Source organism: Pteropus alecto, unplaced genomic scaffold, assembly GCF_000325575.1.
Source record: "Pteropus alecto unplaced genomic scaffold, ASM32557v1 scaffold25, whole genome shotgun sequence".
Classification (NCBI taxonomy): domain Eukaryota; kingdom Metazoa; phylum Chordata; class Mammalia; order Chiroptera; family Pteropodidae; genus Pteropus; species Pteropus alecto.
The window spans coordinates 15,838,423-15,865,994 of NW_006441955.1; the positions used below are offsets into that span (position 1 = coordinate 15,838,423).

Consider the following 27,572-nt stretch of genomic DNA (forward strand, 5'->3'; position numbering starts at 1 on the left):
ACAAGAGATGAGACGCACATTGTCAGATAATCTGAAATGTTAAGAACTGTGAAAACTGTGAGTTTGATAAAGAGCCCGTTTTTGTGGTCGTTTAAATCAGATTTTGCAAAGGAAATTATAGGTGTTTAAGAATTAGAGTCTGGATTTCTTTGGGTCCTCATTTCTTCTCATGTAAACTTAGAGATATAGAAGAAGTAATTTTTTTTTTCTTTTTACCAGAAGAACCTTAGAAATTAGTTACTTTACAACTAAAGAAACTGAGTCCACAGCTAAAGAAAACTGAGCCCCAAGAGGTTAATTCATCTTGCCCAAGATCACATGTCTGGTTAGTGGCAAAACTAAGATAGAGACAAGCTCTCCTTACTTCCATTTCTCACTAAACTGTGCCACAGCAGTTTCGGCTTCCTTCTACCACTGCTAGCATTCTGTGACTTCAAGAGGAATTTTCAGCCCCTTCACTTTCCTGATGCCCGGGAATTCTTATTAACTTATGACTAACAAAGTGTAAAATATGAGTCAAAATTTAGTCCCTAATAAAGTCATTGTGACTTTAATGACTTCGGCAGTTGTTTCACATTGCAAAAACAGGAAGATCCCACACAATAAGGCTCCTGTGTCACAGATGGGCTCCTGCGTAGACGGCCACCCACCAGGGTAACTACTGGCACTGTCTTCCTTTCTCTTTGGCACCTTTTTTTTTTATCTGCACAGTTTTCACTTACCGACTTCATCATGAGGTTACCGATGGGAGAAAAGTGCTTGTTTTATCTAGTCTTCGATGGGCTGACGAATATTTTTGATCACTTAAGATTCACTCCTAAGTGATTATCAGGTGACCCCCTGACAATCCTAGATTAGTTTTAAAAGTAGCTTTTTCATGTGCTTGATACTAGCCCCTTGTATTATTACTCTCCTGGATTGTTTTATTCTTAAACACATAAGAATATCAAGATTTAGAACTAGAATGAATCTCTGAGATAATTCTAGTCCACCCCTCCTATGTGATTGATTTAACCAAAAATGCATTACCAAAGGAGTTCCTAGCTTGTCTGTATATCTTTGCACAAAGCTCCAACTAGTTGTCTGACGAGAAATATAGAAAAAATAATGAAATGTTCCATCACTTCGTAAGAATCTGCCTCGAAAGAAAATAATTTCTGTATATAGCATTAATGCCAAAGAAAAATTGAAACCATAAACAAAATGTACATATCAAATATAATTCAATTTCAGCTTTTGTTATTCCAGATATTTTAAATAATGTCCCACTATTAAAGGTAGCCTATTTTTAAAAATTCACATTTTGTAGTGACTATGTAGTCCAGGCAAACAATATTAAGTCATTTATGTAGAAAATGATACTTTTTCCTTTTTCAAAAAATAACTGCAATTTCTGCAGTGTTTGTGAATCTAGTTTTGGGCATAAACTTAAGAGGCATTGGAAAAATTTGTGTTACTAAAAGTTCATTCACAAACTTTGCTTGTCTATGTTGACAAGGGGCTTTGGCCATTTCCTCTGGGGACATCATTTCTAGGTAGGCCCTAACAGGGTTTTCTTGTGAAGCCAGAATCTTAACTGAAAAATAGGATCCGTGTACATTAGCTAATAGAAACACATTTATCTTTGAAATAGTGTGCTCCTGTTTGTAGTTTTCTCTACTGCATTTGAAAAAATAAATAATGTCTACTCCTTTTCAATCCTGTTACTTGTTGGGACACAATTTCCTTCCAGAGCTATCTTTACCTTCCTTTTCGGACTGAACACCCAACTTGATAAGTAGACAGGGAGACTCCACGAGTCTTAGAATTTAAAACTCTGGAAGGATGATGAATACTTCTCTTCCTCTGTTGGAGACTTAGTCTTATGGACTGAAGCATTTCTGATTTGGGTTGCTTCTTTCAGTAGTGTTGGAAAGTTTTGTTTTCTGGGAAATATTGGTTGCTGGTAAATAATAAGTCCAGACTGTAGGAGGCTGCCACAAAATTTATCATAGAGTAAATTTCAGGCTGAGAGGCTGAAATCCTAAAATCATACATCACTCTCATTTTGTAAGTGAGAGATGAAGTGCCTTCACAGGACTGTTATCAAGAGCTGAGAATGAAAGTCTAGATTCGTCTACCACATTGTGGCTGCTTCTGGTTCAACAGAAACAACTTCCATATGGGAGTCAGACACTGAAAACCCAGCTAAGCAGAGTTCTCCAACTGTCTCTTAAGCCTTAACCTCAAACACAATTCATGTCTATTTCATTCTTTGATGTGTCTCCTCACACAGGCCAGCGCCAATCATACTAATGGGACTCTACATTACCAGAATGTAAAAGGTACCCCCGTGTCTGCTCCTCGAAGGTCGTGTCTGCCTTCCTCAGATTGGACAGAGTGCGACATAAGTGGACCCTTTATAAAGCTTTTTGATGAGAGCAATGATTAGTCAGTGTGGTTGGGCCTTCCCTTAGGGAGGAGGAAAACCAGCAGTTGTTGCTAAGCAACATTTAAAGGACTGGGTCGGTTTCTGACACTGAGTGACCGCCATTTGCGTACTTCATCATGTTGTGTGTTTTACAGTTGCCTTAAGATGACTTTGTTTTTTGATGGTGTTGCCATGCCCTCAGCAAAGGCTCATAGAACTAAGTCAGGAATGAGACGAAGGAGGTGATTTTCATCTGTTAACTACTTACAGGAGAACACTGGCCCTTTCTGTGAGCCATGCAGGAAAGGTGAAGTTGAGAGCCATTTTCCTGCTCCTATATTGGGACCGACTGACAATGTATGCCAACAGGGTCTTGTGGCAAAGGGAGGTGATACAAAGAGAGTAAGGAGAAAAGTCTGTCCTTTCCTGGTCTTTTATGACTGAATTTCTACCTGTAACTATAGTCTGAGCTCAGGAGCCAATATTGCTAATGAAGAACTTGCCCCACCTTCTCCAGGCTGTTTACTGTTATGGTTAACTAACATGCTCTAATCCATCTGATTATTTCTACGAGGATGAAAGTTGATTGAAAGCATGGAAAGATTTTTATTTGTTACTGCTATGTCTTCCATGCTTTGCCTGGCACATTTTAGGTGTTCAATAAATATTTATCAATGATAAAATGGTATTGTTAAACTAGTACAAACCTGATTGATTCCAAAATCTTCCTAAATATTTTAGAGAGACCAAAGGAACCAAAATGAGGATGATTATTTGAATGATACTTTTGGCTAAGTCTAGCACAGAGACATAAAGAAATGATCTGTCTTTATGCTTTTCACAAGATATTTTTTAATGTTCCAAGTAAAGTTTGCTTCTTTGCCAAAATTCAGCTGATCGGTCAGAGCATAGAAACCTGTCTTCCAACTTCTAAGTCTTTAGTGTAAGTCCTTGTCTTTTGAGAAGTGAAAATGAGATGCCATTAAGATTGCCATTTTATCTTAAAAAACAAATAACTTGGAACTTATGTGATTCACCTGGAGTTCAAAATTGCACAGAGTTTCGATAAGTAAAACACAGTAGCTGAGATGACTGATTCAGAAATCCCTATTTACGATTACTAACATATCGTATCATGTGAAAACACATACATACGCAAGCAGGGTTACCCAGAAAGAGGGTGACTGTGCCTCTTTGAGAACAGTACATAGTGCAGTGAGCCAGCTGGCAGCAATACTGACTTGCATTGGCTTCACCTTGAAAGGCCTGGTGTCCTGGGCACAGGCAGTAGCATGAGCAGGGCTTAGATGCTTGAAGAGAAGCCACTCTCAGTGCAGGATGCTAGTTTGAAAGGAGAGTGCCTCATAGGAAAGAGAGGCAATTGTGTAGGGGGGCTGTTGCCATGGCGCTTTGCTATTCCTTTACCATGCTGTGCTTGAACTCCTGGAAGTCCCAGGGTAGGGTGACAGAGAGAAGGGAGAAGGAGGAGAGTAAGATGAGCATGGGTAGAGAATCCCACTGCCTAGGGCTCTAGTCTCAGACTTCCTGTTCTCTAATGCTGACAAAGAGGGGATGGGGGAGCACCTACAGGAAAGGAATGACTTTCTCAGCATGCCCTCCCTTGCTAAAATGAAATAAAAATAAATTTAACTCCTAAATATGAATTAGAAGATGTAACACTAAAATACCAAAAAAGTGTAACATCTACTAGCCCCAAATAATTCACCATTCATGCAGCAAATGATATCTTGTATTTCCTAACACACTCTAGATCCTAGATCAAAAGATTAAATGTGTTTAATTCATTTTTTCGGAGCCATCTGATATGCATATCAATGAGCTGATGGAGTGCAGAAAAATGCCTTCTGTATATGAAGTCCTTTTAAATTAAATTCTTTTCCATTTGTGTCATTGTGAAAGGAGGCTAAATGCATCGGCACACCATTGGTGTGCAAAAAAAATCCTCCAAAAAGATAGCTTTAAAAATATTTTTTTTTCGTATATTGAAAGGCTAGCCTGAAAATAGCCACAGTTTAAACCTTTAAAAAAATGTTTTTTTAATGTTCAGAAAGTAAATGAATCAAATGCACCATCACTTTCGAACCATTTCAGTGGCTGAACTCTGTGCAGAGGCTGTATCTGCAGAGCACCGGCCTGTGCAGTGGAGAGAGGGTTAAGAACACCTAGTTGAAATGGGGGAGGGTACCGACTTCGGATTTACTTTAATATTCATGGAGCTTCCTCCATTTTATTCTCTTTTTTAAAAGATGGCTGTATTTCCCAGTCTGGCGACCCCTCAGGAAAGAATTGCTCCTCCCTTGCAGAGTTTAGCTGAGCAAGACTAAGCTAGGGTGGAAACCCCTTTGGCCACTAGGACTATTCATAATTCATAAGTGCTGCACACCAGCCAGCTGAATACATTTGAACAGCTCTCGCTCCTTCATGCAATTCCTGATTTCATTATTCTGCCAAGAAAGAAGCAGGGAGCATAGGCTTTTTGCAAGAATGGAGTGCGAAGATGGGCTTTGTTTGGATTAGGAAATACCTTAAGTTTTGGAGGTTTTGTCTTTTATAAGTTTTGATTATTTTACCACTGAATCTGCAAGGTTTTTCCGATCCTTTCTTTCGGGGGATTGCTCTCTCAGAACTGTGAATTCTTTCAAAGGGATTTGTGGATTGTGGCAAGGAGAGCATTCCAAAATGCCTGAGGCAAACTATTTGTTATCTGTATCTTGGGGTTACATCAAGGTGGGTTCATTTGACTGTTATGTGTCTTTGATAGAATGTGAAACATTAACAGCTGTACGTTTTCTGTGAAGTAGAAACATCTGTAATGATTTAATTTGTGGTGTCAGTCCACTGAGGCTGCTTATTATGAAATAAGGGCATGTTATATATATTACATTGTATTTAAATATACTGTGCTGTCTTTTAATTCTATTCTTTTTATGCAACTCTATTTCTAAAGGATGCTTTTTTTCCTCTTTGTTTTCCTTTAAACTTTTCACATATAATCTCACTGTATAGGTTATTAATTTAAATTCTATTAGAGTTAATTTCTGATAAATGTATTTTGAAAAGTACTTACATTTTCAGGTGAAATTATCTTGACCTCTATGAAATTCCTTTTCCTGCGTTTGCATCTTCAAAAGAAATACATGCTAATTCTAATAAATCTTAAGAAAACCTTTTTTCCCTAAAGTGATTTTGGAATAATTGTGCATTCAAGGGGTATTGTATTTTGTAGAAACAGTATCATTTATCTAATGGTATCTGCTCATCTAACCTCTTGGTTCTTAGACAGAAGTTATACACATGTAAAGTGATAATTTGCTATTTTAAAGGTGGTTAATACATTTTTGTTCTTCATAAACAGTTCAAAAGGATGCTGAAAAAAAAAAGAGCTGACACCTCAGAAATGAGTCGGTCAGGGAACCAGGTGTCTGAATACATTTCAAATACTTTCTTAGGTAAGATGTTAACTGGGAAACCTCTTTCATAACTGAGATTTTTCAATGTAATCTCTGCAGCCTACTAGGGACACCTCTATGTGTGTTTGAAATGAGATTAAGTCATAAGAAAACAAATCTATTTAAAATAAGACCTAAAACAGCCTAAGAGGAAAAAAATATTCAGGAAGATGTTGCCAAAAAAAAAAAAAAATAGCCATCAAAGACCAAGGTTATTATGAGCTAAGTGTATTTATATGGACCTCAGGTGACCTCTTATCTACCTACCTACATACATCTCTGCCAAAACCTCTGAAGGGATGGAAGTAGGAGTTCCAATCACCCAAACCCTCAGGACAACTCCATTGGCTCCTGGGATATGGTATTCTTTAAATTCCTCCAATATCTGGGCTTTGAGCAGAAAGGTTTCCTCTTAGGTGGATTGTAAGAGATATATGGTTGGAGAATAACTATGGTGACTTGGCCCTTGAGAATTAGCTTTGGAAATAATTTGACTATTGCTTTGGTAAGCTACTTCTTAAAGATAAATGGAGGAAGGAATCTTCGTATCTCTGAAAGACTTGGCTCTCTGCGAGCAATATCATTATCTTCCCAATCTGATGCTATAGCTATTATTTCTGTAGTCACACTGCTAGTATTTAACACACGACACAGAAAAGTTTTGTTGTGATCAACGATCCTTAATTATCGATCATCCTGTCTGATTAGGGGTTTCCGATCTCATAGTTAAAGCCATTCTATTGTATAATGAACCTATTTGGGTATATTTTTTCTTTAATAAGGCCTGTAGAATCTGTAAATCTATACTTCAAAGTGAATGAGTAGTATTGAGATTCTGATTCTGTTAACTTTCAAATACTCCTGAATTATGCTTGTTTCCAGAACTCTGCTTTCTAGGGAAATGACCTATTCCTACAGCTGAACATCATACCTCCCTTCTTTTGGGCATGGCTATGCATCGTTAAATCAAGGAGCATTTGCCCTGATGCCTTATGGGAACACACACCACTTCTGCTTTTATTTTAAAAATCGATCCTATTTTTCTAATACCAGAGCAATTCATGCTCTCAGCAAATCAATCTTAAACCAGCCAAGTGCAAAGCTCAGGGCATTACTCTGCAGCCAATGAGCACGAGAACGATTAACGAGTACCTTTCCATCTATTTCCAGTGTGTGGGTGTCTGTAGCACCTGATTTTTTCCAGCTGCAGTTGCAGCAGCCTTTGTTAGAGAACAAAGGAGAAGAATTTTTCAGATTTCTTAGCTCTAAGAGGTAGCTAGAATCTAGTTGAATAGAAAACATTTTATACTGATCCTTTTCTTCTCCATTATTCCCTCATTATTCCTTTGAAGCCAGGCATGTTCTCCTGTCCATTTTAGATATACCCTGCTCTGTGCAATGCCCAATTATTGTTCATAAGCTGGGGACTATTTTAGGGACATTTTACAGGTTAATGACTGTGGGGGAGAAGAAAATCAATAAGTGCAATAACTCAGTTTTGTTTTTATAAATATTGCATTTTAAAATACCAGGGCTCTTCTGTCTTCTCAGGAAAGACTCTCATGAAATCCTTGCATGGAGCTGCATGGAGTCCCTGAGTCTTTAACCACCCAAGACTGCACCTAATCAGCCTTCTTGTCCTCTCTTTCTCTATCTGCTTGCCAATGACAACAAGCATAATTTAGAATACTAATTAATCTCTCTTTTGTCATCAAAGGCTATCAAATGAGAAAGCTGTTATGATAATAAAGATCAGTCCTCAGTTTCAACACTGTATGTCAACAGGCAAATGTCAACTCTCTGTTTGCTATTTGGGCATGGCTCTTGAGGAAAACCAATCATTTGGCTTCTTATTATTCTAAAAATTAAATTACCAAAAACACATTGTGGGGGAAGGTCGCTAGGATCTCAGTCCGTACAGACTCAGCATGAGGAGGGTGGTGTGTGTGAGTGTATGTGCGTGTGAGCATGCACAAGGTAGACCCAATCAAACAGACTAGACAGACAGATTAAAATTTTAAATATTCTTGAGAAACTATAGAGAAAAAAATCTATTGTGTAGACAAAAGCTGTACCAGTTGCTTCATCTGTAAAATGGGAGCAATGGAATCCCAAAGTCCTTCCAACTTTATTTTTTAAACTCTTTGTAATAGACTGTAGACCTGCAATTTGACAATCTTAAACAAACAAGCAAACAAACAAAACTTGTTTTCAAACTGTAAATTCAGGACATGGAACTCTGATCCCTATTTGTGGAGCGTGGTGACTACTCCTGAAGGACCATGAATGAAGCCTTTCTCATAAACTCTCAGATCTGCTAAGGACCTAAATTGCCTCATGGTCCAATTCCCTCCTTTTACAGGAATGAAAACTGAGGCCTAGAAGGTGAAGTAACTCGACTGAGATGACTTGACTAATATGTTCCTGAGTCAGAATTAAGACTTCGCTCTCTTAACTCCTAGAACTAAATACCCTCTCACAGTTTAGCTAGGAAAGAAGGCTATTAGGGACTCAAAACATGTAGACAAGGATTACGTTTAAGGTATTTAAGTAATAATCATATTCTTTTGGAGAAAAGTTTCAGAAGCAGGATTGTTGGACCTAAAGATAAAATGTTTATTAACAGTTTCCAGTAATATAAAAGGCTCTTACTAGAGCACAGTGACTATCTAGGCACAAAATGAGAAGACCTTAGCAATTTCAGTTAGACGTGAAGAGCAGTATCTCAGTAAGAGTCATTGAATGTTAAAATGTGTCGTCAGAGGGGAGGGCGTCCCTTACTCTAGGGGTCTGTAAAACTTTTGTTGTTTTCACCAAAAGAATGGTGTCCAGATGGGTAAACCGAAAGGCAGGCAAGAGACCATTTACCACTGCAGGCACTTAGTGATGCTATTATATAAAAACAGGCTCCAGGTTGCTGCCATATAAGAGGAAATAAAGCAAGACCTATAAGAAGGGAACATAGATAAAGAAAGATACTTAGATGTGATATTACAATTTGGTTAATATTTTTATAAACATAGAAAAAGAACTTAGGAATTTTGCACAATCAACTACCGTAATCTAGAACAAAAGCACTTCAAATTTTACCATTAGCAGAATTTCGACATGACTATATTTTGCATCTTTTTCATTCATTTGTTTGTTCTGTACCTGGTCCACTGTTTCCCACTGACTATTCTGACTATTCTGTAAGTGCAAATTCACTAAATGTGCATTGTGAATTTTAGAGTCTGTCTTTCAGGTTATTTCCACATTACTCTGGCTAAGCATTTAACAGAGGAAACTCAGAATAGGGAAACCTATCAGTTGTTCCAATGCCTGCTTAGGGAGACACCCATTAATGTCAAATTGGCACTCTCTGTGAATAATGGCTTTCTTCTTTATTGTAATGTTCCAGACATAGACACAGTAGTGGTTCAGCTCAATTATTCGCTGTTGCAGGGGATCTTTAATTAAACAAAGGAAAAAAGCTGCTAGTCCCACCAGAGGTTTTTATATCTGCAATGGCACAGGAGAATCTAACAGCCTCTTTAACCAGACATGAGGAATAGTGAAAAACAGTGGTCGGGAAAGGCATGGGCTATTGTGACCTTTTATTTTAGCAAAAGTGGTAATTATTAGTAGTGAAGTGACAGGGGAAAAGTAATTTCAAAAATAACATAATATATAGTTTTTATGCCAGAGATTTTGAGACCAGAAAGAGATTTTTTACAGGAACTTCAGAGCCGGGGTTCTATGCTATTAAATCACTGTGTCTGGAACAAAGTAATTGCAAAATAAATATCTGTTGAATAAATTGCCCTTTGAGCTTGGGCAAGTTGCTGACTTCATCTGAAAAGTGAGAGTGTGGGATTATTATTGGTTCCCCAACTTGGCTCTGATCGTCAGAGTCACTTGGGAAGCTTTTAAAAAGTACTGATTCAGTAGGACTGGGTGGGGCTCCTAAATCTGTATTTTTTGAAAGGTCCCTGGTGCCTCTGTTGCTGCACCAGTTTGGAAATCCCTAAGCTAATGGAGATGACCACTAAAATTCCTCCCTAAGCAAAGTTATAGGCTGCTCAGTCTAGGAGCTTGTGGGCACTTAGAGATGAAACTGGTATGCTAGGGAGAGAGAATACCCTTGCTTCAGTACTACAGCCAGGTGTTGAGATGTACATGATGGCTGCTTCTGTCTTCCTGTGCTTCCTTTGCTTTGATGACTTGTCCCCAGGGCCCCATGAGCAGGCGGAGGTCTCTGGAGAGAACATGTGACTATGCCATCATCTGCAAAAGTTGAAAGCAAATAGTTTAGATCCCAGCATGCCATCTGGAAACATGGCATTTTCAAATAGAGAAGTTGTATTTGTACTAATTTTCACTGTAATAAGTAGAGATAAATGCAGGAACTTTTGAAAGCTGCGTTAACTCTTTCAGCCACAGGATGTCATTTAGTTCAATGAATAGCTGTTAAGCTATTTAATAAATTATTGCCTCAGTGCACTCCCAGGCATCCCTGGGCCTGAAAGAGTTAAGGCATTTTTCAGAAGCGCTCAGGATACATCCCCCTGTGAGGGAAACGGAATATTTGTAGCTGATATTTTTCATAGCGTGATATAGAGAAAAGAGCTTCTGCGAGCAGGTAGACATGCTGTTTTTTCCCCCACTAATTCTAGTTCTATTATTACCTTGTTGTAGCAGAATTTTTCAAAAGATTAAATGAGATGAGCATGAATATTTACTAAGCATAAATATTTTGATAGAGGTAATGCCTGTTTAGAATTGTTTATTATATAATTATTTTTGTAGAATTAATAAACACAAGACATGAAGTAAAACTAAAATTATAGTCTTTCTCTAAACCTCAAATGGCAATAAGCCAAGGCTTTAAAATAATTATTTGAAGATTGTAAACCATTTATTTCTCTATCATACATACTGCTCATCTAAATTGAAATTATAAGTTATATCCACCTGTAGTTATGTGGATTTTTTAAATTAAAAAGTTAATACAAATATAGTAAAATGAGCAGAACGTCAAGCCTGTTTTTATTAACCTCGTCTTGGCTGCACAAACCTTTTTATTACACAAACATATAAGTTATTCACTTAAAAAATCTGCATATAAATATTGATGCCCCACCTTAAAAATGTATAAGTGTAATTCTCCTAAGTTAGACTGCAAACAGAAGATCTGGGATTGAGTCCTCCTCTGCCACTTCTTGAACAACTTGTTTACCTCCTCTGGGCCTCAGTTTGCTTAGCAATAAAATGGGGCAAATTTTCTCATATTCTCCCCATTTATCTCACAGGATTGTCCTGGAGAGCAAGTGAAATAATGCATGACAGTTCTTTGTAAGATGCGAAATCCATTGAAGATTGTTAGAAGTCGTTTTGCACATTGCAGTGGGTTCTCATTGGCACACATGGTCTGAAAAACATATCCCTTTGTTGCAGACAAGCAGAATGATGTGGAGATTCCATCTCCCACTCAGAAAGACAGAGAGAAAAAGAAAAAACAACAGCTCATGACCCAGATAAGCGGAGTGAAGAAACTGATGCATAGCTCAAGCTTAAACAATACAAGCATCTCACGCTTTGGAGTCAACACAGAAAATGAAGATCATCTGGCTAAGGTGTGTATGAGCTGGGTGTGTGTGAGTACATGTAACTCTCAACTTCACAGGAAGCAGAGGCCCAAAACTACCTACTAGAAAATATTATAAGGAGGCTAGTGTGGCCTCTTCGTCCATTGCTGGGCATCTAATTAAAGACCCTTTTTTATATCAAAGGACCATTAAAAAATTCTAAATTGTATTTGTAAATGAATAGTTCCTCATGAATAAGAATCCTACTGAAGATACATTGGGAGAATCCAAGGGGAGGCCAGTAGGCACTATTAAATTATTCCAGAGGACATTTTGGGGACTGTATGCCAAGGACTAATGGAAAAATCTGCACTGATTGGAAGAGCTGGAGAAGAAATGAGAGAAATTGGCAGTACTGATTCTTGAGCCCAAATTCCAGTAGTGGAAGAAGACACAGAAAGAGCATACATCCTCTAAGAGGCTGTGTATAGTGACTGCTGAGGTCCTCTCAGCCTTGTGAGAATGAAATGAGCTTACTATGAACAGGAGGACATTCAGTAAGGCCTTCTGAAAGATATTATTAGACTAAGGTTGATTATATAGTGGGCCAATTCTCCAGGGAGATCCTAGATTCCTTATACGAGATAATAATTAAGAATGGACTAAATTACTCCTTTAATCAGATCATCTTAGAATAATCCCACAACCCAGGACTGAATGATGCTTCTTCCAGGTTTATCTAGGATATAATAGGTGACTGGCATTCTTTATAACTTTTTACATTAAATTAGGGTTGACTGTGCACATTCTAGCAGCTAAGTTACTGACCTGGCCCTTAGTGATAATAGCCAAAGGGCAGAGGAGTATCCCTGAGATGATTTTACTAATAGGTCAGTGAGTAGTGAAAAGAAGAAACAGGGAACGGGGCTAGAGTGACCTCTAATCGCTTGCAGCTACCACTGAACACAACATTGGTTGAGGACTGACATATGGCAAATATAGGTCAACGACTAAATTTATAAATGAAATATACAGAAACTTGTACCTAGAATGAGGATCCCAACGTCCTAAGCCATTCCATTTTAACTTTTTCATGCAACTAGAACACTCTAAATAGACACACGAAAGACTTAGTCAGCCATTATTCAAAAAATAAATAAAAATAAGGAGGCATGCTGACAAAACTGTTTTTATTCCTAAATTTCTCTAATTTCGATTATAGGAACTGGAAGACCTGAACAAATGGGGCCTTAACATCTTCAATGTGGCTGGATATTCACACAATAGGCCTCTAACTTGCATCATGTATGCCATATTCCAGGTGAGTAAACAGGAGACAATGTTGGTTTTTCAACTGGATAGCTCTTTATGATTTTTTTTTCCCATTCCAGTTTACTTTTCTAATTGGCTTTTCTTCATTTTGGGGCATCCACTTATTTACTTTCTAATCCATTTTACTACATAGGAAAGAGACCTTCTAAAGACATTCAAAATCTCATCTGATACATTTGTAACCTACATGATGACTTTAGAAGACCATTACCATTCCGATGTGGCATATCATAACAGCCTACATGCTGCTGATGTAGCCCAGTCAACCCATGTTCTTCTTTCGACGCCAGCATTAGATGTGAGTAGTTAAGATCTGTTTTGCATACCTGCCCATCCTCTTTAAAAAGTGCCATACAACATGTAATATATTTGCAGAAATAGTGTAATTAGATGATTGCATATATTTGAACTGGTTCTTGATTATGTATAGCATCTATCAGTTGGGTTACTAATAAAAATGGATGGCATTTCTACTTTGCTTTCTAATATCAGAGTAACCTTCCCTTTATATTTCTTACAATTGAAAAATTGTTTAATTATCAAGCAATTAACAGGACATCTTATTTTTTATTGTGTCTCTTGCATCTAACAGATGTCTAATTCAATATTTGGTATATAGTATATTTTCTCAATATGCAGATACTGATCTGAACTGCCCACACCATTCCAGGCACTGTGAGGGATAGCACAGAAACATAATATAAAATGTTCTATATAGTTTCTGTTAAGAATAAGCATCTATAGGCCTATTTTCCTAAGGACTTATTAAACTAATTCTATGGGCTGAAGTAAAAGTAACTGAAAATCTAAATCTAGAACTGAAGAATTAGGCTAGATATCTTGCTAGAAGGTGGTTGTGACTCCTTCCCCAACAGATCAGTGCATTTGTACATACCAATATTAGCCACAATGTGCCTAGCAGACTATGTTCTTCCTTGACATATGGCAGTGGTGGTCAGGTGCTTCCAAAATGAGCAGGTTCACTGCTGGAAGAGACTGGCCAACCTTTATCCAGCTCCACCTTTGCAGGTCCAGTTTGGAAGGTGAAGCAAGATTGAATTAACCACAGCTCTATTGCTTGTATCCCATATTTCCTAATAAAAGAAATCCGAGGAGACTTGGGAAAGTGAGATGGAGCCAAGGCTATTCTATTTCCCTGAATGAAAGAAACTATTATTTTTATGTTCTGTAGGAGCATCACAGAGTGAGCCAACACTGTTTATCAACTATCCACTATTGATAGTATACCTACTACATGGCCGGAAATCGACCACAAGTACCACAGATGTTTAGAGAAGGGAGAGTTCAGTGTGTCCTTGAGTAATTAGATTGTAGAGCGAAATGGACACTGAGCTGGCATTTGAAGGATCAGCAGATTTAAGTAATCACAGAGATCAAGAAAAGACATTTCAACCAAAGAAAGACATTTTAGCCAGAAAGAATATATACCTACATAAATACTAGATTTAAATTATTATGTACCAGTGGAGGCAGAGGAGACTTATAAATGTTTTCAAATCTGGCCCATAGTAAACATTTAGTGGATAGGTCCTGAATGAATGGATGAATGAGTATATGAAACCTTCTGACCACACTACAGATTTAGCTTTCGGAAATAATTTATTGCCAGTGTTATGAGTCTAGAATTTGGCCTTTGTTCTCTAAGTTATTCAGCCAGAAAACATATGAAGGTTGTTATATCTCAGAGCAGAGCCAGTCTCACGTGTTTCTTTGACCTGTATACGCTTGTGTTATATAAGCACCTTTCTGCCATACCACTTATCCAGAAGCAAACATCAGGCAGCAGCTGATCACTCACCATGAGCATCGTGCTAATGCTTTCCTGCACCTCATCCTGTAGGCTTGATGAGGGCATGGGCTCCGGCCATCATCCTTTTCACATGAGACCTTACAATGATCAATAGAATCTACATTTAATTGAATTAGTATACTGAGATATTATAAAAATCGACAAACTATCCTTCTCCCAACAAGAATGAAATGGGATACTTTAATATGAACTTGAATAAACAGGATAGGCAAATGGGACATGGAGTTAAATGTGCTCATTTTGCTCTGCAGGCCGTCTTCACAGATTTGGAAATCCTGGCCGCCATTTTTGCAGCTGCTATCCATGACGTTGATCATCCTGGAGTCTCCAACCAGTTTCTCATCAACACAAGTGAGTTCACCACTAGGACAGTCATTTGAGATAATTGTATGATTCATTGCTTAACTTTTTTCCTTCTAATGTTTTTGTTATGGATAATAATAAGAGTAAAGATGAGGTAATCCTTCCATTCCACTCAAACTGCTCAGAGCTTTCCTGGATACTGTGTCCAGTCTGGCAACAGAATATTTGAGCTGCACGGAGAACTTGCAAAGGGTCAGAGGGGAGCCATAAAAAGTACAATATGTGAGGAAAGAGTAACAGACGTGGAATTATCCAGTAAGCACAAGGGAAGGCTTGGAATAATGTGATAATAATTTTCAGTATTATGCAGGGCTCTCGCACAGAGCATGGTCACCAACTAGTGTCCCTCTCTATTGAGGAAGAAGGCTCAAATGTTAGGTTTGAGTATGGGAACCCCGAAACAGAAATAAGACTCCAAAGAAAGCACTGAAATAGGTTTCCACAATTCAGGAGGAAGGGTCATTAAAAGTCTCATATACTGCAGAGGTTTGATTATGGATTGATTAGTCCGTAGCAGAAAGATGACTTCAGCAAACTTCAGGGCCAGTCCAGCCTTAGGATCTCAAGCCATATTCAAACCTTTGTAAGCTCAATCTGTTTAGTATCCACGCTAATGAAAATCCATGAATTCTTTCAGTTAATACACTGTGTCTATATGCTGAAAATCTAAGTACTTTTTCTTGTGAGAATATTGGTTTTCTGATGTCATGATTAAGATCAAGTGCTAATGGTTTTATAGAAATGTTTGAGCTACTTTATCACCAGAATATCTGAATGATCTAAGTGTGGGGTACATTGTTTTGTTTTGTTTTTTAACCTTGTTCTTCTATTGAAAGAACAAACTTTGGGCAATTACTCTATCAGCTGGTATCATGAATCAATCCATGTGTAGGCCAGTTAGCTTCACACAGAAAAATGGTCTTTCTGTTATAGCCACCTACAACACTACCATACACAAAGCCAGTTTGTAGGTCTGCGCCCTTGGTCACCGAGTTAGCAAGGCAAGAGTGCTGAAATGACTTCATATATCCCACCACTTTTTCTGAGGATGTAACTCAAAGCCCACCGCTAAAGCCATGGTTATGAGTAACAGCACCTGCAATTAGTGACATATTACCATCATATAGCTATTACTCTTGATTAAGAGAAAATGTGGCCTCATGAGTTTGATGACTATGTTCTCAATTGCAGACCACGGTTCTGCCTAACGAAAGATGACTGTGATTTTTCTGTGTGAAAGGCAGGCTGGAAGCTGTAATTTACACATCCAGATATTGCAATTTCTGGTGTACAAAGCCAGAAGGCAGGAAATTTGACATCAAGATTGTTCTAAAAAGCATTACTATTTTGTTACCATATTTATGGAAAGCTCAAAAAAACTACATTATTTGGATAAAATGAAATTTTACATTATCTTCTTTGAAAATCCAAAACTCACAATTGACAGAGCTGGGAAGCATATTGAAAAGTGAATATAGTTTGAAAATATTAGTACATTTGATAAAGTTTTAGTTTATTCTTTTCCAAAGCACAAAATATATGACGACGTAAAGGAGATTACAATCTGAGATAAAAATAGGATTTAGCTGCTCGGGAATGCTCTTACTCAATGTCGAATTCTTTATGAAGTGAAGAAGGAAAAAAAGGTTTTAAAATACCATCAATTTTAATCAAAGAGAAAGCTTATGCACTAGTATCTACTAGACACTTTTTTTTTTTTTTTTTTTTTGCTTAGAGACTGACTATATCCTTTTGTAGAGGGAGACTGTTTCTCCAAGAAGAAATGACGTGGATCTTGGTTCCTGAAACCACTTAAAGAGAACTAGATCTGATTTCACATTAAGATAATATTAGTGTTTGAACTGTACCCCTTTTTATTAAGTTGTCGTTTTTTCTCGTTTATTAGATTCAGAACTTGCTTTGATGTATAATGATGAATCTGTGTTGGAAAACCATCATCTGGCCGTGGGTTTCAAACTGCTGCAAGAAGAACACTGTGACATCTTCCAGAATCTCAGCAAGAAACAGCGTCAGACACTCAGGAAAATGGTTATCGACATGGTAAGACTTCAGCCTCTCTGCATTCCTCGCTTACTTTTACCTTTGCAGGAGGAGAAATTCCATTCTCTCCGATAAACTGAGCTTATTGAAAGTTTTCATTTTCTTTTTACCCAAGGTGTTGGCAACCGATATGTCCAAACATATGAGCCTGCTGGCAGACCTGAAGACAATGGTAGAAACAAAGAAAGTTACAAGTTCAGGTGTTCTCCTGCTCGACAACTATACTGATCGCATACAGGTATTTAATAAAAGCCTTTGATTTAACACAAAGCCAAACCAAACAACAATTAAAAAATGAAAACGAACTTCAGTTGCATGTTCTAGGTTATTACTACAGCTTTGGGCTTATTTTAAGAACAAACTAAGCAAGCTAAGAAATACCTAAGAAAAGCATTGCAGTTTATTCTCTAATTTATGAGGAAAAACATAACCCTATTTATTGAATTGCTTAGTTCTAAAAATAAATGGTAAAATCTATTTGCAATAAGGTGTACGTGACTGCTGTTTTCAAAAGCTCGTGTTTGGATATCAATCTCATTGACTTGAAGTTTGTTAGGTCTGTTTTGGTTATACAAATTGTCATCAGCTGGTTTCCTCTTTCCACAAGCAGAAAATATGAAGATATTTACTTTGAGTAGTTCTTTGCATTTTTTCCAAACTGAGGAAAGGAAAATGATGGCAGTATCTGACCTCTACTGTCCTTTCCAGTTTTAAATTCAGTGGCCATCAATCTAAGAAGACACACATTTTCCCTTTTGGGACTCCTCTAATGGTCAATGACCAACTCTGGCCAGCACCATTGTAATTCTGCTTTTTTGATGCACACACTATAATTATAATGCAACTAAAAATGTTCTTGGGTTTGGTATCAAGTGTACTAGTATGAGAGAGATGAGATGTTCTGGTAGTATTTACACCTAGTTTTATGGGATTTCCAAAACTTGATTTCAGGTCCTTCGCAACATGGTGCACTGTGCAGACCTGAGCAACCCCACCAAGTCCTTGGAATTGTATCGGCAGTGGACAGACCGCATCATGGAGGAATTTTTCCAGCAGGGAGACAAGGAGCGGGAAAGGGGAATGGAAATTAGCCCAATGTGCGATAAGCACACAGCCTCTGTGGAAAAATCCCAGGTATCTAATATGTTTTCAAAGTTTTTGTGAGCTCTGCTGATTGTAGAACTGGAGGATTCTGTCTAGTTCCTTTCTTTTATATAAAATCATAAGGAAGCAACTACTCATTTAGTTCCATTATACTCATGACTCATTCATTGCCTTCTCCATTACAGTCAGTTTCACAGGGTGGAGATAAAGCAGTCATCAGAACCCATCAAACTTTGGACTGTGTATTCTCAAACAGTTTGGTTAGTTGTCTATGACCTTAGCAAATCCAGCTGATTGAACTGAAGGCTGCTGCTTCATCTCATCCACTTAGATTCCTCCTAGCTCTCTTTTTATCCAGGAGCTTTATTCTTGTTTCCTGCAGCCTATTTTGCTATCTCTCCATAGCCACCATAACCAGAGGTAGTGAATCTTATTCCTACATACTTCTTCTACCTCATAGTCCAAGCTCTGTCTTGTGTTCCTCTACACCTCTGAGAACATGCTGACATCTTCCAGTTATGTCAAAAGCTACAAAGTCCCTGTGTGCTGAAGACAAATACACTGGAGGCGGGGGGTTGCAGAAAGGCTCCAGAGGCCTCTAGTTGCAGAGTATATAGCACTAGAAAGTGTCACTATTCCTACAAAGGCTTCAGGACTTGCTGAAAAGTTTCTTTTTTTTTTTTAGAACAAAAAATAGCCTGAGCCAGGTGGTCATGATTGAGAGAATGAGTCTATAGGCTGTCCAAGGTTTTTCTCACAAAAGCACTTACAGTGTTTTTTGTTAGTGTTTATCCTCTCCCTGCTATCTGCTACCCCCAAATTTCCATATGCTTGTATATGAGTGTATAATTCCTTTGCAGTTATTTGGTTGCTTCTTAAAGAAACTCAGTCAAATGAGTTTAAAATCTGTGAACGTGTTCTAAAAGTCTAATATGCTATGAAAATGCATAACATTAATTTAGGACCAATTCAAATACCCTAAAGCCTTAATTAGAACAAGATCTTAATCAATCAATTAATTAATTAATTAATTAATTAGAATGCCCTTTCATGAACTATGATTTTTTTAATATTTATCTAGTGTCAATGCTGTTTTCCACACATTTGCCCATATATTATCCTATTTGAACCTCCACACAGCCTTGTGAGGTAGCTTGTATTTCCTCAGTGTGTCAGGTGAAGAAGCTGTCCTCTTGGTCCCTTTCACCAGCTCTTTAGTGACTCGGCCACCCCTACCTAAAGCTCTTCACTCTCCATCACTGTGGACAGGTCTCCCTGTGGCCATGACATTGTGGTTCTAGCTGGTATTTCCCATAGATGTGCTCTGTCTGAGTCATCTGGCAATAAAGCCTTTGACTAAGTGCTGTTAGGATTTGTAGAGCTCTCTTATTCCAGGACCTAGGAAATAAGCAACTAGAGGCCACCTTTCAAAAAACGCTGAGCATTTAGCAGAAGCAAAACAAATGAAGAAAGGAAATGACTGCATTGTATTCACATGATTCAATTTTCTCCAGTGCCTTGAGCTTGTTTTTTCAGGTCCCTGGAAAACACCTTGAAAATAGTCTCTAAAGTCAATTAGACACACATAAAGAAGAAAAAGAGAGGGAAAAAGAGTGGGTGGAAGCAAAAGAAATATCTGAATCAAATACAATCTAGTTCTTATAACTAATGCAGGTCAGAGCTGCCCTGTCTTTAGCATAAATTCTATTCAGGCTAGGGAATCACCAGAGAGAAGAGAGATGAGAGACAAATAAGATGTAAATGAGTTCACATATGACTAAGACTCTTTAATATGCTACAACCTCGATGTATTAAATGACCGGCCAAAAGCTAGAATATTAATGAAGAGAAGTTTCCAGTAGTGTGGAAATGTAGCTATATAATCTCCCATGGGTGCATATAAATTGCCCTCGCTCATCTCCCCCTGAATACCAAACTAACATCTCTCCAGCTCGCTAGACCCTGACAGGGGAATTCCATTCCCTCATTCAACTGATGCCTATTCTTTCTCTCAACCTGCTCCCACCCCCAGTGTTTCCTGTTTGTCCCACAATGAAGAGGTCAGCATGCGGCCACAGAGCCAGCTCATACAGGATGCATAGTGCCTGTGTAAACCATAACAGAGCCATAAGCCTCATATTTATTCGCAGGAACACTCGCACAGGAACTGCTTAATTGTTTTTATTTTCCCTTCTTTCTCCTGATGGAAATGACTATGTGCCTTATGGATCTAAAACAATCGCAGACGTGTCCATAGAGGGGATATTTGTTTAGGAGCTTGAAGTATTTTCAGATGTTTTACCAAACTCATCTGTAAACCAAAAGCATTCCACAGTTCTTGAGACATTTCAGAGTAGTCAGAGGCTGGCCCCCATTCTTTGGAACTGTAGCATATTTTCAAGTTATCAGGGAAGGAATGTTGAGTCAGAACTTCTTAGACCTGGGGCTTCCTTCTTCAGAGAATGACTCACAGAAGCCAAGTAATGACGGTCATTCCCGGCCAGGGTTACATCCAGACTTCTTATCTGGCACACGTAAAAGGAAAAGTCGTCAGTTATACTGAGACGTGAGACGAACACAAGGTTTGGAATCAGACAAAGCTGGGACTGAGGCCCAGCTCCACCACTTACTGGCTCTGTGACCTCCATCGAGATATTTAATCTCAATGAGTCTTAGTTTCCTCCTTTGTAGATAGTGGGTAACAATACTTTGCAGGACTAAGAGCAGTGATTTTTATATTGCATCCAGTGCAGGACATACTATATACAGTAGTTGCTCAAATAATGGGATCCATTATTAACAAACTCTCTGGGGTTGTTGCTTTTTCTTTGCATGGAAACCAGGATGACGTGTTTGGTTTTTAAGGCCCATCACAATAACAGATATGTGACCTTATTTTCCTCCAGGTTGGTTTCATTGACTACATTGTCCATCCGCTGTGGGAGACATGGGCAGATCTGGTACAGCCTGATGCCCAGGACATTCTGGACACATTAGAAGATAACAGGAACTGGTATCAGAGCATGATACCCCAGAGTCCCTCCCCACCGCTGGACGAGCAGAACAGAGACTGCCAGGGGCTGATGGAGAAGTTTCAATTTGAACTGACCCTAGAAGAGGAGGATTCTGAAGGACCTGAAAGAGAGGGAGAGGGCCACAACTATTTCAGCAGCACAAAGACACTTTGTGTGATCGACCCAGAAAATAGGGATTCACTGGAAGAGACCGATGTGGACATTGCGACAGAAGACAAGTCCCCAGTCGACACATAATCTCCCTCTCTCTGTGGAGATGTACATTCCACCTTGACAAGCATGCCAGCTATATGGTAGGGCCAGCCCACCATGGAGGCCAAGGCCTGCACAGGACAAGGGCCATGTGGCTTTTCAAGTTACTTGAGTATGGAGCCAGAGTGCAAGACCGTGAAGCAAATAGCAGCTCAGGAAATTCCACGGTTGACTTGCCTTGCTTGCAAGCTTGGTGGAGAGCTGAAGCTTCATGTGGTACTGGAGGCCAAGTTCGGATCACGACTAAATGGCCTGAAAATAGAAGACACAAAACTGAGAGATTTTTCTGCACTAAGTTTTGGGAATCTGTCCCCTCTAGTGACTGAATTGACCGATAACTTCATTTATAAATCTGCTCACCTGTCCCTTTGTCTGCCAACCTGTGTGCCTTTTTTGTAAAACATTTTCACGTCTTTAAAATGCCTGTTGAATACGTAGAGTTTAGTATCAACTTCTACACAGATAAGCGTTCAAAGTTGACACAAACTTTTTTTGACTATTTCTGGAAAAAAAAAAAAAAGGAAAGAAAATGGTCTTCCTTCTTTCTTGGGCAATATCTTTCACTTTACTACAGTTACTTTTGCAAATTGAAAGGATACGCTTCTAACCACATTCTACTTCCTTCCCCTGTTGTCCCATCTGATTCCACAGTTGCCCTTACAACCTATCTCTCTTTGCCTGCCTTGAACAGTACTTTTTCTCCTTGAGAGTTCCACTTTTTTTCTGTCAACAGAATAAAGTTGAATAAACTAAGGGGTAGGAAGGGAGTAGTTGTGCTGTTCATAGTAACCGTCTGTGTAAAACCAGCGTAATAAGGCAGTGCGCCCTGTGGTGTCCGGAATTCCTATGCCACTGGGAGCTTCATTGCCCCATGCTGTTCTCCCCCTCCTCTCTTCACTCTCACACCCAATTATGCCATTTTCAATTTAATGCTGCCGTCTTTCTCTTGCACTGCCTTCTGCGCTAACACCTTCATTTCTGTTTATAACCATGTATTTATTACTTAATGTATATAATGTAATGTTTTGTAAGTTATTAATTTATATATCTAACATTGCCTGCCAATGGTGGTGTTAAATTCGTGTAGAAAACTCTGCCTAAGAGTTGCGATTTTCTTGTAACGTTTTGTATTGTGTATTCTATAAACTGAACATTGCTTAAGAGAGATATACGGCCCCCTTGCCAGTGACATCATCGGTGGGCTCTTTTACTCAGAGGGTCTGCCCTTTACCTGTCTGAGTTGCTAATACTGCTCAACACCTTTATGAACCAGTTTAGAAACAGGATTCTCACATTGGATACTGAATGGTTTATACGGAGCTTTTACTTTTGTATAGTTCGATAGGGGTAGGAGGCAATGGGATGTAGTTTTCACCTATGTTCTGTCCAAATCTGTGTACGCACAAGTTGGGCTCTAACGGGGTTCTACTGTAACTGTGGCTTCAGTTTAAAAAGCAACACTACATTTGCTCACAGATGGTTCTTCTGAGTGTTTCCAAACTACTGACTTTGAAAAGAAAGCCTCCTGCCTGCCATTAAGCAGGAAAAAAATCATGTTCAAATTAATTACAAAAGAAAACAATAAAACAATGTGAATTTTATAATAAAATGTGAACTGATGTAGTAAATTATGCAAATGTGAAGCTTCTCATAACAGTTGTTAGGCCTCTTACTGGCTTCAGTCTCAGTTTGTAAAATATATTTCATGCTTTCAGTTCAGCATTGTGACTCAATAGTTAAAGAAATGGCACAAATGTGCATGACTAATGGGTTTGTATATCTATGAACACTGCATTATTTCGGGTGGACATTTTATTTTCAAAAGCTTCTCACAATGTATCTTATAATACTATTATTATTATATATTGTGTTCAACTGCATTCTTAACAGACTTTTCTATGAGGTGAATAAACAAAAGCATGATTAGATTAGACTGTAGGCCCAATTATTTTGTGGTTAGTTCTGACGTATTAAAAGCAGACCTTTTTTCGCTTCTCTTCTAACATACCCCACAAAGAAAACCAACCACTTTGCCTGGCCAACATCAAAACTGAAGTTTCAGAATCTGTGTCTGAAAAGTCCCCAACTTGGAACATTACACATTTTCTTAGCAATCGTTCACCCAGTTGCTAAGAAAATGGGAAGAGAGGTAATGAATGAAACCAAACAGAACCACCTTAAGAATCTGAAGAGTTTAATTTACTAGGTAAATAAAGGGAATCTCCATCTTCTCTGAGGCCTCTGGAAAAGTGAATCATAGACTCACAGAACATTAGTCAGATGGTCCCATCGATCATTTGACACAGGAAGAATCTGAGGGGCAAATAGTCCTCTGAAAGCACAGTTCACAGAACTCCTGCGGATACTTGTGGTCTTTCGATGATCCATGGAGTCTTCTGTTGATCAAATGGTTAGGCTTTTATTTTTTGAAAGAACCGTGTAGATATCATAAGCAAAATATTTTGTTGAATGCTTTGTTGAAATCTTATAGTTAGCTTTAAAAAAATTATACTGAGAAGTGTGTGTGTGTATGTGTGTGTGTGGTTAAGAAGTTTGCAAGAATCAGTAGATGACTCAGGTAAGCGGTTTGTGAACAAGTAAGAGGATCTGCTCTAGAGAACTCCACTCAAAAAAATGAAATCATTATATTTCTTTATAGAGATAATTGAAGATGAGCCAACATTGCAGAATCAGCTTGCCCGCTAGCTACAGAGCTAATATTTATAGCATTTCGTCACCACCCCTGATTTCCAATTGCACCCCACCATCTCTGAGCCTTTACTGATTGAGCGACAAAAGTGAATCCGTTAGAATAACCACAGGTGGGACTTTTAAAATGTCTACAGCCATAAATATTTATAAATGTTTGTAGGTCTGTTTCTACAGAGAAGTTGTTCTTAACCCTTGCTGCAAAATGAGAATCATCTGGGGAATGCCTATTTTTTTTAAATGTTGATGTTTGGCACTCATCCTTACCTCAGATTTCTATATGAATTGGTCTTGAATGGAGCCCTGGGTATCAAATTTTTTAAATTCTCCTGAGGTAATTCTAATATGTAATTGTGAGTAGGGAACCACTGTTCCAGAGAGAGAAATATGCTTGTAGCTAAGGCTTTTTTCTTAGTCCATCGGGGGTGCTGTAACAAAATACCAAAACTAGGTAAATTAAAAACAACAGAAATTTATTTCTCACAGTTCTAGAGGCCAGGAAGTCCAAGATTAAGACACCAATACGCTCACATTCTGCTGAGGACCCATTTCCTGGTTCATGGCCAATGACTTCTCCTTGTGTCCCTACATGGTAGAAGGGGCTAGAAATCTCTCCAGGCTCTTTCATAAGAGCATTAATCCCATTCATGTAGACTCCACCCTCATGACTCTAGCACCTCTCACAGGTTCCTCCTCCTAATATCATCATCTATCTTTGGAGTTATGATTTCAGCGTCTGAATTTTGGGTGATACACACATTCACACCATAGCAACTTTCTTTTACAGCAACTGTCTGCAGACATTGTGCACCTGCCATGAGCAGGCACTGGTTCAGATACAGAGATGAGAGTAGAGATGAGAGATAAGCAAGACAGAGCTTTATATTCCAAGAGCTTGTAATCTGCTATTGTTGTTCACCACTTGCCTTTTAGAGTACTGAATTATAATTATGTTTGTAGGAAAACCAAAATGAAGATCAATTGAAAAGAAAGTTAATCACCTGGTTCCAGAACATAGGCCCTAAGTGTAATCACCCCCCTATCTGTGATGGCATGTCAGTGTTCCTGATGGCAAGAAATGACTGCAGACACAGAAAATACTGTGCAATCTTTGCCAAGCCTAAGAGCAATAGCTTGATACTTAACAAAATATATAAGAGCCTAAGGCTATGGAATTGTCAGAGTTGAAAAGAAATACACAAATACACAGGCATACACATGCGCATGCACACATGCGCACGCACACACACACACTCACACACACATACACAGGAAAGCAGTTCCCAGGCATGTTCCCACAGCCTTATTTTAACATAAATAAGTTGAGGGTCATAGTAATTCTCAGTCCATTGAAGAAAGACTAAAAAGGCCAAGTGAAAAAGGGTGGTTGATTGAATGGATTCTGTTGCCATGAGGCCTAGGTTCAAATCCTAAATTATCCAACCACTCAACCTTAGACAAGTCAACTACTCCCTGGGCTTCAGTAAAATAAGGATGATAAGTCTGTTAAATGGGTATAATAAACCCAGGCCTTTTCTCGCCATTCCATTGCTACCTCTCTGAGCTCCATGTCTTACTCAGTGATCAAATCAATGATCATATGAGCCTTAAAACCGCTGAACCAACATGGGGCATGATGGTTGGCAAATCCCATTTATAAACCTATGCTTTGTGCACCCTGATCTCTGCTTTCACGTTCACATGGTGTTCTCTCCATGTGCATGTCTGTGTTTAAATTTCCCCTTTTTATAAGGACACCACTCACATTGGGTTAAGGGACCACCCTACTCCATTATGACTTCCTTTTAAATAATTAAATCTACAATAACCCTATCTCCAAATAAAGTCATATTCTGCAGTGTGAAGGGTTAGAACTTCAATATATACATTTGATGGAGGGGATAACAAATCAACCCATAACACACAGTTACTCACCAGAAGTTCCGTTTCCTAATATGGGGCTTTTTCTGCAACAACATAACCTTAGACACCCATTCAACTTCTCTGCATCTCAAACTCTTCTCTAAAATTAGAAGAATGGACTGTATGTTTGAACAGGTACTATCTAGTTATAAAACTTTAAATGCTTTATGCTAAAGCATTTTTGGTTTCTTAGGGTCTATATTCTTCAAACATATTAATTATTTTCTTGGTGTAGTTAGGTGCTACACAGAGAATCAGGGAGAAAAGGAAGCAGGACCTTGGGGTAGTAGGATAAACATAGCTCAGGGGTTAAGAGCTTAGGTTCTAATGGTGAACAGGTTCTGATTCAAATCTCTGCCATTCCGTTTTCCAGCTGTGTGACTGTGAACAAATACTTAACCTCTTCAAGCCACAGTTCCCTCCTCATTAAAATAAGGAAAATAATACTAATTGCTTCATAAGGTTTTTGTAAAGACCAGTGAATAGTACAATTAAAGTACATAAGTGTAAGCCATTGTATCACAGATGTCATCTAAGGATTCATTCTTTCCACGAATATTTATGGAGTGTTAATTATGTGCCAAGTATTAAACAAAACAAAGCCCCTGCCCTTATAAAGTTTATATTTTAGTGGGAGAAAATAACAAATAAAAAGATAAACTATACAATATCAGGTAGTGTGATATGTACTATGGGACTGGCGAGTGATGATGGTTAAAAGCAATGGCCCTGGAGTTCGATTGCCTGCTTGGAATCCCAGCTTCACCCCTTATTAATGGCCCAGACTGGAGTATAGCAAACACAAAGGCCCTAAAAATGTAATGGGCTTGTCAACCTCAGTGAACAGCAAAAAGGCCAGGTGAGGAAGAAGAGCAGGAAATAAGGTTGGCAGTCAGGTCACAGAGTTGTTAGGCTATTGTAGGGACTTTAGGAGGTCATTGGACAATTTTAAGCAAGGAACTGATATGACAGGACCTACATTCATCTAAAAGCTTACTCTGTGAGGGGAATAAACTATATTGAGGCATATGCAGAATCAGGGAGACCAGTTAGGAGGCTACTGAAATGGTCTTCTGAAGTGACATGAACTTGACAAGATTAGTGCTAGTAGAAGTATTGAGAGTTGGAAGATTTGGAGTACATTTTTAAGGCAGAGGCAACAGGGCTGGCTGATGCATTTGAAAATGGAACCACAGGAAAAGGAATGACAAAGATCCCAAAGATGTAACCTAGGTAACCTATTGAATGGTGGGAACATTTCCTGTGATGGGGAGCATTTGGAGAGGAACAGATTTTGGTTGGAGATGTTGAGGAGGCAATTAGATGTACGAATCTGAAGTTTAGGGCCAAGTTTCTGAGAGTCTTAAACCTATCAGTGAGCAGCTCCCTATCTACAGTTAGCCCCTCTATCTATGTAAGCTAACTATGTTTAACCCTAACTTATCCCTGATGCCAGGTGTATTCTTTTCAGTAGGTTCCTCAAGAAATCTGCCCACACCAATCATTTTGTGTTTT

At 38.6% G+C, this 27,572-nt stretch overlaps 1 protein-coding gene and 1 long non-coding RNA gene across 5 annotated transcripts in view; one reads left to right on the top strand and one right to left on the bottom strand.

Moving 5' to 3' along the window:
* Positions 1–23,358, top strand: part of PDE4B (phosphodiesterase 4B) — a 398,194-nt gene extending 374,836 nt beyond the window's left edge. For 3 of the 4 annotated variants that reach the window (XM_006919294.3, XM_025051973.1, XM_025051974.1), the window contains 9 exons: positions 5,787–5,880; positions 11,317–11,495; positions 12,670–12,768; positions 12,913–13,077; positions 14,862–14,961; positions 16,880–17,034; positions 17,150–17,272; positions 17,986–18,168; positions 21,045–23,079. In XM_006919294.3, the coding sequence (XP_006919356.1) occupies positions 5,787–5,880; positions 11,317–11,495; positions 12,670–12,768; positions 12,913–13,077; positions 14,862–14,961; positions 16,880–17,034; positions 17,150–17,272; positions 17,986–18,168; positions 21,045–21,410 (1,464 nt within the window). In that variant the 3' untranslated portion in view covers positions 21,411–23,079. Of the gene's footprint in view, positions 1–5,786; positions 5,881–11,316; positions 11,496–12,669; positions 12,769–12,912; positions 13,078–14,861; positions 14,962–16,879; positions 17,035–17,149; positions 17,273–17,985; positions 18,169–21,044 lie in introns of all 4 variants that reach the window. The other variant, XM_006919293.2, reaches the window with a different exon arrangement.
* LOC112485772 overlaps positions 20,304–27,572 on the bottom strand; it is a 41,849-nt gene continuing 34,580 nt past the window's right edge. The window contains exons 3-4 of the long non-coding RNA XR_003048548.1: positions 21,534–21,677; positions 20,304–20,663 (exon numbers count right to left, since the gene is read on the bottom strand). This is a non-coding gene — a long non-coding RNA (uncharacterized LOC112485772). The remainder of the gene's footprint in view (positions 20,664–21,533; positions 21,678–27,572) is intronic.